The 12,320-nt window shown below is 46.1% G+C and overlaps 1 protein-coding gene across 1 annotated transcript in view; it reads right to left on the minus strand.

Annotated features, from left to right (window-relative positions):
* Positions 1 to 12,320, minus strand: part of LOC147631663 (rRNA processing protein-like protein) — a 112,519-nt gene that overhangs the window by 93,373 nt on the left and 6,826 nt on the right. The window contains exons 2-6 of the mRNA XM_086808180.1: positions 10,370 to 10,479; positions 9,750 to 9,822; positions 9,527 to 9,629; positions 9,212 to 9,413; positions 9,037 to 9,122 (exon numbers count right to left, since the gene is read on the minus strand). Coding sequence (XP_086664306.1) covers positions 9,037 to 9,122; positions 9,212 to 9,413; positions 9,527 to 9,629; positions 9,750 to 9,822; positions 10,370 to 10,462 — 557 coding nt within the window. The 5' untranslated portion in view covers positions 10,463 to 10,479. The remainder of the gene's footprint in view (positions 1 to 9,036; positions 9,123 to 9,211; positions 9,414 to 9,526; positions 9,630 to 9,749; positions 9,823 to 10,369; positions 10,480 to 12,320) is intronic.

Below are 12,320 nucleotides of genomic sequence, written 5' to 3' on the forward strand. Positions count from 1 at the left end.
CAGCTAGGGCACCCGGCTTGAGTGTCACAGACATGTTCCAGCAGATGATGCGAGTAATCGCAGACCAGACAACCAAGTTGGATGAGCAGAAGGCACGGATTTTGGCTCTAGAGGAGCGTTCTCGCTCTCCAGCGTCGCGTTTTCCATCTCCTCCTCCCTCTCCTTCCGTATCCCAGATACCAGATCCTCGTCACAGGGACCCTCTCGCGGGGTCACAGCCGCAGCCAAGCTCCTTGCTTGAGATGCAGATGCGAGCATTGGAGATTTGACAACGAGAAGACGACGCCATGCGACGAGTGGAACACGAGCGTTACCTCAGAGCTTTGGACGCCAGATTGACACCGGCGGCGCCCTCGAATCATTTTCCCGAGAAAATGAATTTCAGTAAGTATAATGGTAAACTCGATCCCACTACTCTGTATTCATGGTTACATCAATTTGAAGCTTACTTTGCCGCAGTTAGGAAAACAGATACTGACAAAGTGATCTTAGCTAGTTGGTACTTGGAAGGTGAGGCCATTCCTTGGTGGACTCAGTGGGCTCATGCCCACACCAGAGCAGGTATGGCAGCTTATGTGTGGGACAAGTTCGTCCGCGACCTTAAGCAGCGGTTTCTACCGCCCCACTACCTTGAGCGACTCGAAGACGAGTTCAGGGGAGCGCGTCAGAACGCGCAACCAGTCCTTCAGTTTGCCAATAAAATTTCGACCTTGTGTCTGCAATTAGGCTTATCTGATACGGACAAGAAAGGACAGTTTTTGTATGGCCTGGACACGCAAATCCAATGGGAGGTGCGTATGTTTAGGCCAGCCACCTTTGAGGACGCACTCTCGCTTGCGCAGAGTGCAGAAATGAAACACAATGGTGGCAAGCCCAAGACTTCCCAGCCGGCTTCTCCCAAGGCTAACGCCTCGGGGGGCAAAAGCCAGAACCAGACGGGGTCTTCCCCAGGACAGAGCCCGGGAGCCTCTGGCTCCAAGAACTCGAACAATGCGTCTAAGCTTACTCCAGACCAAAAAGCGGAGGCAGGCAAGACAGGTGGCAAGTTGAGTGCTGAGGAGCTTTCTCAGTACAGGAAGGAGGGTAGATGTTTCTTTTGTCACACAAAAGGACATACTTCTCGGGATTGTCCGAAGAAGCCTCCAAAGGCCGCCGCCGCCTCCACAGCTTCCGTGGTGAGCACAACTCCCACACAGACCCCAGCGGCTACCCCTAGTTCTTCAACCCCCGATGCTTCAGTTGGAGCAATTATTAGCCGGGAGCTCGAAGATAAGCAGAAGGGCGCCCATGACCAGGAGTATGAGCGCAACGAATTGCTCGAGTCCTTTGGCTACATAGGTGGCCAGAGAGTCGTTGTCTTGTTTGACAGCGGCAGCACGGAGGATGTGATCACGGAACAGGCCGCTAGGCGTGCCCGTTTCGAGCTGACTCCGGTGGACAAACAAGTTGAGGGTTTTAGCACAGGTATGACAACGAGCGTCAAGTATGAAGCTCTAGGTGCTAAGTTAGTGATTCAGGGCATAGAGTTTGTGCATGACTTTATGGTTGCCCCTCTTGTAGGAGCAGACATAATTTTGGGTATCCAGTGGTTTCACAAGTTTCTTCCTGATGTCAAGTGGGACAAGCACACGTTCCAGATCGATCGGAATGTGTCAAACACCCCCGTGACCATTAAGTGTGAGCCAGGTATTCCAAACTTTCCGCTCATAAGCCACTTGCAGGCTAAGCGAGCAGTCACGAAAGGCGCACAGTGTGCGATGATTTACATCCAGACAGCCCGGACGGTGGCCAGTGCTTCCGAGAAGTACTCGGTTCTCCATGAAAAGTTCCAGAAGATTTTTCTTCGGGACAGTCTCCCTCCCCAGCTCCCCCCGTCCAGACCGGAGGATCACAAGATTGACCTCCTCCCAGGCTCGGAACCCCCGAGCAAGTTTCCGTATCGCCTTTCTAAGGCAATGGAATCGGAGTTGGACCGCCAACTCCAAGAATTGTTGCAAGCTGGCTTCATCCGCCCCAGCGTGTCGCCATTTGCAGCACCGATCTTGTTTGTCAAGAAGAAAGATGGGTCTTCTCGGTTGTGTGTCGATTATCGTGCACTCAACAAGCTGACCATCAAGAGCAGATTCCCGATGCCTCGAATTGACTATATTCTCGAGAGGCTGAATGGAGCAAAGGTGTTCTCAAAACTGGATTTAAAGAGTGGGTACCACCAGGTACGGATTGTTGAGGGGGACATCCCCAAGACAGCCTTCCGTACAGAACGGGCCCACTATGAATTTGTGGTCATGCCATTTGGATTGACGAACGCCCCCGCTACATTTAACCGCATGATGATGCGTATTTTCCGGGAGTTGATTCGAGAGTGTGTGTTCATATTTCTAGACGACATACTCATATTTTCAGCTACAGTTGAGCAACATGACATTGATGTGGAGAAAGTCCTTAAGTTGCTGGAAAGCAACGAGCTCTATGTCAATGAAAAGAAGTCAGAATTTTATCTGTTCCAGGTACATTACTTGGGATATATAATTAGTGCCGAAGGCATTCGACTTGATCCGGCTAAAGTGGCCGAGATTGTTAACTGGAAAGTACCTCAGACCGCTTATGACATTAGATCATTTGTGGGTATATGCCAGGCATATTCCACCCACATTGACAAGTTTTCTGATCTCTCGGCAGATCTCACCGATCTCCTAAAGGGAGTGAAAACCAGAAGGCAAAAGATTCGAATGACTCCACGAGCGTTGGAGGCATTCCAGAACCTCAAGGTGGCTTTGTCAGAAGCGCCTTGTTTAGCCCTTGCCTCGTGGGACGAACCATTTCAAGTGATCACCGATGCGAGTAACATCGCAATTGGAGGTGTATTGCAACAGAATGGTCATCCAGTAGCTTACATGTCTCGTAAGTTGCTGCCTGCCGAAAAGAACTACTCAGTCTATGATCGTGAACTCCTAGCAGTTATACAGGCCTTGAAACATTGGAAACATTTCCTGTATGGCCGTGACTTCGAGGTTCGCACTGACCATCAGGCATTGCGCTGGATTCAAACGATGCCAAGTGCACAGTGGAGTGATCGACAACACCACTGGAGTCAGATATTCCAGCAGTTCGGTGGTATGATTGAGTACCTTCTAGGAAAGGCCAATCCAGTGGCCGATGCTTTGAGCAAGAAGGGACAAGTATCTACGATTCAGACCACTAGCTAGACCTTGTTGGTACAGGACTAGAAGACATGAAGCACACGTATGCGGATTCCGAGGAATTCGGTACTCAGTGGGAACAGGCATTGGATGCCACAGGACCATGCCATGTTCTGATACGCGATGGTTGGCTTTTCTACAAAGGCCGACTATGTGTCATGAAATCATTCCGGGCAGCTCTTCTCCATGATGCCCATGACGCCATTACAGGTGGTCATAGGGACATGAATTCGACTCTGGAGAAATTAGAACGGCAATACTATTGGCCAAAGATGAGGTGTGATGTGTTTACATATGTACAACGCTGTGACATTTGTCAAAAGGTGAAAGCTCCTCGTGGAAAGAAGATAGGGTTGTTACACCCTTTGCCAATTCCTGAGGGTCCTTTCCAGGACATTTCGATGGACTTTGTCACAAATCTGCCTCCCAGTCCGAGTAAGCGTAATACGCAGTGTTTAACTATTGTTGATAGGTTCAGCAAATTTGTTATGCTTATTCCTTGCAGGGCCAATGTGACCGCCGAGGATGTTGCCCAGCTATTCATTCGGCATTGGTACCCGATTGGCGGGATTCCTAGGACCATAGTGTCAGACCGAGATGCCAAGTTTACCAGTCATTTTTGGAGGGCATTGTTTGATAATTTTGGTACTAAGTTGAATTTTTCCAGTGCATTCCACCCACAGACAGAGATATACAACCAGTTGGCCTTTGATGTGCTGAAGTGTTATGTCCACGATCAGCAAGGTAAGTGGGAATCGTTTTTGCCTTTAGTTCAAGCTGTTTTGAATGACTCTTTTTCTTCAGCTATTGGCAGGACTCCATATGAGGCAGCGTTTGGAAGGCCTTTCCAGTCGTTGTTAACCAGGACTTCGTCTTCAGTACATGAGGCGAACAGAGTGACGGAGTCTTACCAGGAGATCCTAGAGTCTGTTAAAGACAGATTGGCTAAAGCGCAAGAGGCCTACACTCGACAGGCCAATAAAGACCGAAGGGACATGAAGTTTTCGGAAGGGGAATGGGTGTATCTTCGGATTATGAAGCAAAGATTGAAGCACGTGGGCAAGCGATGCCCAAAGTTGTCTTTCAGGAGCTTCGGACCATTTCCCATCCGGAAAAAGATTAATGAGGTGTCTATGCAATTAAAGCTACCTCCGAGTTGGACTATGCACGATGTCTTTCATGTCAGTTGGTTAAAGCCATATGCAGGTCCACCCCCTTCAGAGGTCAAAGACGAAGCGGAACCAGACATTATTGATGAAGCAGAAGTAATGGTTCCAGAACAGATCCTTCTGCACCGTTTCAAGCATGGCTCAGGCCGAAGACTACGACAGTTCCTCACGAAGTTTCAGGACCGAGGAACTCATGAAGCGGTATGGCTCGACAAAGAATTTTTCGAAGACTATCCGGCATTATTGACGGAAAATTTGGAGGCTATGCAGCTTCCGTCAAGTTAAGCAGAAGGGGATGTCACGTGCATCCCGCACTTGGATGCCACGTAGACATTTCTGTACAGAAGGTGCAGGACCTGGGATGGTGAACTGGTCCCATGTGAGCCCAGTCCGGGACGAGTCAGCCAGGGATCCATCTCAGTCGTCCGAGGTCAGGTGTGCATTGTCCTGCACATGAGTCCAAGGTCAGGTGTGCACTGTCCTGCACATGAATCAGTGCCAGTCCGCGCTGTGAGTCTCCCTCTAGAATGATGTCAGTGGTTCTCTGTATTTGGTACGGTACCGGATGCCAGATCACTGAGTAGATTAGGTTTAGGACAAGGGGCCAACCCATAGGGCTACCCCGGATCTGAGTGTGGGAATGGGAATGGTGTAGAACCACCCCCATGAGGGCCAGGAAGGCCCAGGCTGAACCCACCAGCCATGGAGGGGCTGTAGGACAGCCCTAGGGCTCAGATCACGCAATCTCCAGGGGATTACAGCCTTTATATGGCTGTAGGGCATGTATGGGGCAGCCCATACAAGCTGCCCAGCCTTGGGATTGTGGACAAAAGTGGTGTCCAGCCAATCAGAAGCAGGCGCATCACTTTCAACCTGTTAGGGAAAAAAGGCAGTATTTTTTGGGATTTAATTCAGCATTTATTGCTGAATTTCACCAGTCGTGGGACAATAAGCTGTTTTTCAGCTGGCCGACTGCTCCTGAGGAGGAGTATAAATAGGGTAGGCCTAAATCCCATCATTCATCTCAGTTTTCACCAAGTGCTCAAGCCAATCAAGGGCCAGGACAGCCGAGAGGTTGCTAACGCAAAGGGGTGAAGGACTGAAGGTCAAGGGCAGGATTCTCCAGCCAAGAAAAGGTCAAGTTTCTGTATTTGTTTTTCAGATTTACATCATTCTAATAAAGCAAATACACCATCCGTGGTGGGGGCCCTACAGAGGGTAATTGGGACCCAATACTGTGTCCTCTCCATCTCCCCCTTCTCTCTCTATTTTTTGCACATCTCCTTTCAGTTTGTGCGTTAATTCCGTCGCGAAAAGAGTGCTGATTTCTGAGTTTTGAAGTACCGATCCTTCTCCGAAGCTTCCACATATTACAAGTGGGTTGCTTTTTACTCAACCAAGATATGCATGAACTGCCAAGAAAAAAACAATTCCCACTGGTGGTTGTGCCTGGGTTGTGCATGAATTTGCTCAACACAAAAGATATGTCAAGCCTCGTGTTACACAAGTAAATGAGACATCCCACTGCCTGGCTGTAAATGCCGGCCTCAAAAAGGCTCTCCAATATCATGCATAGTAAGCCGTACACCTGGTTCTACTGGAGTAGAAATGGGCTTACAGTCATCCATGTGAAACCTTTTTAGCAAACTTTTTATGTACTTAGTTTGCTGCATAACAATGCCATCATCTGTATGCATAAACTGTATGCCGAGATAGTAGTGTAAAGGCCCCAAATCTAACATATCAAATTCAGCTTTCAAATCAGCTTTGAAATCTGAAATTTGTGCTTTGCTAGTACCTGTAATGAGCATGTCATCTACATACAAGATGACTATGAGAATATCGCCATCGGTTTTCTTCACATACAATGTGCTTTCAGCTGGACTATGCACATAACCTTGGCTGGTTAGATGAGCATGTATCCTATCATACCAAGCTCTTGGAGCTTGCTTTAACCCATACAATGCTTTGTGTAACCTCCATACTTTATGTTCCTCACCAGGAACTACAAAACCAATGGGCTGATTTACATATACTTCCTCCTGTAAATCCCCATTTAAGAATGCAGTTTTGATGTCCAATTGATGCACTTTCCATCCTTTATGTGCAGCCAATGCAATCACTGATCTTATTGTGGTCATTCTCGAAGTAGGAGCAAAAGTCTCTTCATAATCTATTCCCTTTTTCTGGGAGTAGCCTTTAGCCTCAAGTCTTGCTTTGTACCTGTCAATAGTACCATCAGACCCACTTTGTTCCAATGACATGCTTGCCTTTAGGCAATTCCTCAAGATCCCAAGTATTGTTCTTCATGATAGAAGAGATTTCAGCTTGCATAGCTTGCACCCAATGCTCATTCTCATGTGCTTCTTCATAAGAAGAAGGCTCTTCTGAATCAAAGAGCACCACCCATTGCTAATGCAAACTCCCCACGATGTATATTCAAAGCATGGCTGGAACTAGCCCTTGTTCTACCTGTGAGTGGAGCTGCAAGTTTGCTTTCTTGCAAAGTTTTCAGCAACCATCTTGGCACTGACTTGGCTGTGTCTATGGCTGTTTGCTCTTCCCTGACAAGATCTTCCACTTCTTCCATAGCAGGGGGCTGAATGGCTGGCTGTTCCACATGTTCTACATGAGGATTTTCTTGTGTAGGGGCTGGCTGATCTGAATCCCCCCTAATTGCAATGGGTAAAAGTCCATCAAACATGTCCTGTATGTATCATTACTTTTATACAAGCTGTACATGGGCTGTTCTGAATTTTCAGCAAATACCACATCTCTACTGACAAAAATCCTTCGTGTAGTTGGATTATAAAGATGGTATCCTTTGCTCTCATTGTTGTAGCCCACAAAAATGCATTTCATTGCTTTGTCATCTAGCTTTGTTCGGAGTTGTTCTGGCACATGTGCATATGCCAAACACCCAAATGTACGCATATAATCCACTGTTGGCTTTCGGCTATACCAAGCCTCAAATGGTGTTATGGTTATCAAAGCTTTTGTTGGAAACCTGTTCAACACATGAGTTGCACACATTATAGCTTCCATCCAAAATTTGTGAGGCAACTTTTGTGCTTTCACCGTGCATCTTGCCATCTCCATGAGAGATCTATTTTTCCTTTCAACTACACCATTCTGCTGGGGTGTATAAGGCACAGTACATTGGTGTTTGATGCCCTTTTGAAGCATATAATCCTCACAAAAGCCCCAATTTTTTGCAACTGAAAGAGGCTCAATTTGCTGATTTTGACCTCAATTTGGAAAACCCCCAAATTGCAAGCAAAGTAACATGTCCAATTTTTCAATTTGGCCTCAAATAGAGAAATCCCCCAAATTGCTTAAACCCTGTATCAATTCTAATATGAAAAGGTACTTTCATGCCTTCCCACTTCTTCAATTTCTTCACAAACTTGTTTATGGCCCACATGACCAACTGTTTATTAGTAAGTCTCACCCCAAAGGGTACCCCAAGAAGTCCAACAATGTGACCCTTTTGTACTACCTCACATCCCCATCTCTAAAGATCAAAGTCATTGTCCTTAGTCAAGCTTATGATTCTAGATTTAAGAATATTACATTTAGAACCTGAGGCATTAGCAAAATCCTGAACAATCTCCAAGGCCACTCTCACATTGCTATTCTCAACTTTTAAGAATAACAGAGAATCATCAGCTTTTAAGAATAACCAGTTGCTCACTGTGTTTGAGTTTTAGGCCAGTAATCTTTCCTTCCCTATAGGCCAGCTCTAGTGACAGGATTAGAGGATGAGAAGCAATAGCAAACAATTAAGGGGGCTAATGGGCACCCTTGTTTGACTGACCTGTTGATTTTAAAGCCCCCTACTATTCTTCCATTGAGAAGCACTTTAGAGTAACCACCCAAGGATAGAGTATAGATGTAAGTGGCCATTCTAGTACCAAAACCCATTCTTTCCATCACTCTTGCAATAATGACCACTGTATCCTATCATAGGCTTTCTCAAGGTCTAATTGCATCATAATACATTTCTGCTGAGTTTTAATGGCCACATCTCTACCCAGTAGAGCAGCAAAGATATTATCATAAATAGAGCTGCCTTTAATAAATCCATGTTGTTTTTTGGAGATGATCTCTTGTAGCACATGAATAATTCTGAGAGCAATCACCTTGGCTAAAATTTTGACTCATTAGCCCAGCCACCAGCCATACATGAAGCACATTTCTGGGCATCTGACCACATATAGCAAGATCTCAGATCATAATGTAATAACCTCTTATTTGCAGCAACCCCTCTATCCTACACTGCAGAGTTTGGAGCTTGCCTGCCCCATACAGACATCACTTCAGCTAGTCACATATATACAAAGACGTGAAGTTCTGGAAACATGATAGAGAGCAGGCAGTGGCTTCCATGGTTGGCTTTGTGGGTGGGGCTGTTTGGGTGAGGTTGGGGGGTGGGGGATGGGGGGTTTATTTCGAGCAGAAAATCTCACAAAGACAATTCAATCATGCAGTGCTGCTCAGGGCACGAGCTCACTTTGATCTTCTAAATCTTAAAGTGATCCCTTTGCATAATATCATCATTGTTAACTAATCAAAAAATGTATATAATTCTTTTAAAAAACACCTACCATATTTTTTCACTTAAAAAGGAAAAGAAATTAATTGCTAATGGCATATTGAAGCTTTACTCTTCTTGAGCCTGGAGCTCCTTGTACTCTTTATCAAGAGCCTCCATCTCTTCATCTCGAGCCTCATAGCGCACATCTTGAATGCTCTGAAGACATCCAGCCAAATGCATATGAGTTTTTTCCTCTACATTTATCTCATCAATCAATAGATGCAGAATCCAGAAGCTCCTCTTACATGCTGTTCTTCTTCAATTTTTTCATCAGAATCCCAAGCTAGCTCTTGGCTCCAATTCAAGTCCGCATTCTCCCCACTCTGCTGCTCCGCATCTGTTGTGTCTTCCTCTTCAAAGGCTGCTTTTCTGTTGCTTCGAACGCCAGCATACTGTGGTTCTTCGAGAAAGATGTCTGCATGCATTCGGAGCCGCCCATCCTTCTTTCTGAAATCAAATAGATGATACACAAAACTCTTGTTGATTTCATCCCATAAAGAAACATAAATGACTACACAGAAAACCCACAATTCACAACTGAAAGGAGATGGTGTACGCACACTTCTGGTTCAATGTCTGAACCCTGGTGATCCTCCTCGCTGCTGCTTCTCTGAAAAAAGTGTTGTGTTTCCTCTCCAAAACCTGCTCCTTCAAGTTCATCATCTGCCAAAGATTCGATGTAAGGCCATTTCAAAGTATCTAACCGGGGAGGGGGGTGGAGGAGATTGTATGCATACAGACTCCCCTCGATCATCAACACTACAATGACAATATCATACTTACCAAATTCAAGGCCTTGTTCCTTGGGTGCTCTAAATCTATGATCAGATTGCTTCATGTTTTTTGCAGCAGCATCCTGCAGTGGAACTAAAGAGCATCAAAGCAGTAGTGTAGGCATACATAAGCAGAAACATGACCACATAACCCAGTTTTTTGCAAGACTCTGGAGTCTGCAGCCACTGCCTTAATAAGAAAAAGTCCTAAATTTGAGAGAGTTGTACGGCTTAACAGCAACAAATAATTGCTTTGAAAATGATTGTGAGGAAAGATAAAGCCAATTAGATGACAGCTCAAGTGGTAGAGGTGTTTGTCTAGGACCACGAGGTCCTGGGTTCAAAAACCCACATGGTGCTTCCTTGGCAGCATCACCTACTCGCAGATAAAAAAGTGCCTATGGGCTGTGAAAGGGTAACTACGGGAGGAAGGCCTTGTACTTTTGGCCAAACGAGCCAAGTTTTGATCTTCTGTGGCTGTAAAGTAATCATGCTCCTACTAGGTGTGAGCAAAAGTAGACTGCTTACTGGTTTTAAAAGGGAAAAAAAGCTCTGGGCGAAAGACCCACATGAGAAAAGGAAGACATAAATCGAAATGAGGTTTTGAGCTAAATAGGAAAAATCAAATACCTTGGCATCACCCTTTTTTATTTTTGCAGCAGGAAGGTCCACTGAAGCGCGTGTTCTTCCGGCCATGGTCTTTGGCTTGTGCTTGGCCACCATCTGTCTCCCACAGCAAGCTGCAAAAGAGCTTACTTCAATCATCGTTTTGCATTGCCAAATGACACTACAGTAGAAACGTGGGATTGAATCTCGATAGTAATTTAACTGGCTCTGCTCACTCTGAGAGATGCTGGCAGTGATCAAACCGATGTGTGTCTTTCACAGTAACGATTAACTATTTTGGTTCATATGTGGGTAAGAGCAGATGTTAGGCATGGAGCTGTCTTTCTCCCTCTCTCTCTCTCTCTCTCTCTCTCCCCCCCCCCCAAGACGCACGAGGCCCACAACGCAAGGACAGGCAAATCATCATCACAAAGCGGCGTCCCAAATAGGGACGTGGGTCTGTGGGACCACACACTTGGAGTTGGCTTGGACACTATGGTTAGGACTGAGGGACTTATGGAAGTTTTTATAGAGAGGGACATCATCTTCTTCACAGAGACCCACCAGCAGTGTCAAAAATAAACTTTTTTTCTAACCAATTAAAAAAAAAGATGACCTTCAAGCCCAACCGGTTTTTATTGAAAAAATGCATAGATTAATTGGTTTTATAACTCAAACTTCAATCAATTGAATCTTTAAATTCAAGGCTACGCAAAATTGTGACCAGTTTTTCTCAATTTCAGCCGCCGTAAAAATTACACTAAAGGATGGTTTTTTTCTGACGTTGCCCACCGGAGCCCGGAGAGAGAGCTAACACGCATTTCGGGCTATGAATGGGCATCTGCCTACCCAGAGGAGAGACGTACATGAGGTGGGGTACGCGGATCTGGCGGAGTGGCGGTACTATTCAGGACACACCTGCATCCCATGATCACCATAGTCTGCAAGGACACAGAGACACGCTTTATGTGGGTGAGGTTAGAAGCCACAGTGGAGAGATGTATACACATTGCAGTATGTTACTACCCACCTAGGAAGTCCTCATATGCTATTCTGGAGGAGGGAGAGCAGTTTTATCCCCTCCATGCAGACATCATTGAGTTCTCATGCTTGGGCGAAGTTTTCCTTTTAGGGGACTTCAATGCCAGGACTCAGAGCGAGCAGGCATCTTTATATGACCACGCATTTCTGGTTATGAGTGGGCATCCGCCTACCCAGAGGAGACACGTACATGCGGTGGGGTACGCGGATCTAGCGGAGTGGCGGTACTATTCGGGACACACCTACAACCCATGATCACCATAGTCTGAGGCACGCTTTATGTGGGTGAGGTTAGAAGCCACCATGGAGAGATGTATACACATTGCAATATGTTACTACCCACCTAGGAACCCACCTAGGAAGTCCTCATATGCTATTCTGGAGGATATCCTCTCCATGCAGACATCATTGAGTTCTCACGCTTGGGCGATGTTCTCCTTTTAGAGGACTTTAACGCCAAGACTCAGAGCAAGCAGGCATCTTTATATGACCAGGAGGAGCTGACCATGCACAAGATAGACTCGGAGGAGATTGGCATTCAGCGGGCATCACAAGACAGAGGGGCATTACAGCATTAGGGAGAAAGCGGGGACCACACGTGGCCTAGCCATCTCCAACAGGATGTCCCATTGGCCTTTTGGAGATCTCACATGCTTCCCACATGGCGGAGGCTCAAGTATAGTGGATTACATGATGAGATCTCCAACTTTAGCCACATCCATACAAGCCTTCACCATTCCCACCCGCCCCCTTGGAGCCGGCCATGCCTATCTCTCCTTCAGCCTCATCTTTTCCCAACCATCCTCACCACCATCACCCATCTCCCACTACCCCAAGATTCACTTCCACCATGATGGGGACTCGACTTGCTTCAACCATCTCTACCTGTTAAGATTTTAGCTTAGTTAAACATGATTAAAAGATCTTAATGCTT

The sequence above is a fragment of the Cibotium barometz genome, chromosome 14 (assembly GCF_041138505.1).
Source record: "Cibotium barometz isolate CiBa-2024 chromosome 14, ASM4113850v1, whole genome shotgun sequence".
Classification (NCBI taxonomy): Eukaryota; Viridiplantae; Streptophyta; class Polypodiopsida; order Cyatheales; family Cibotiaceae; genus Cibotium; species Cibotium barometz.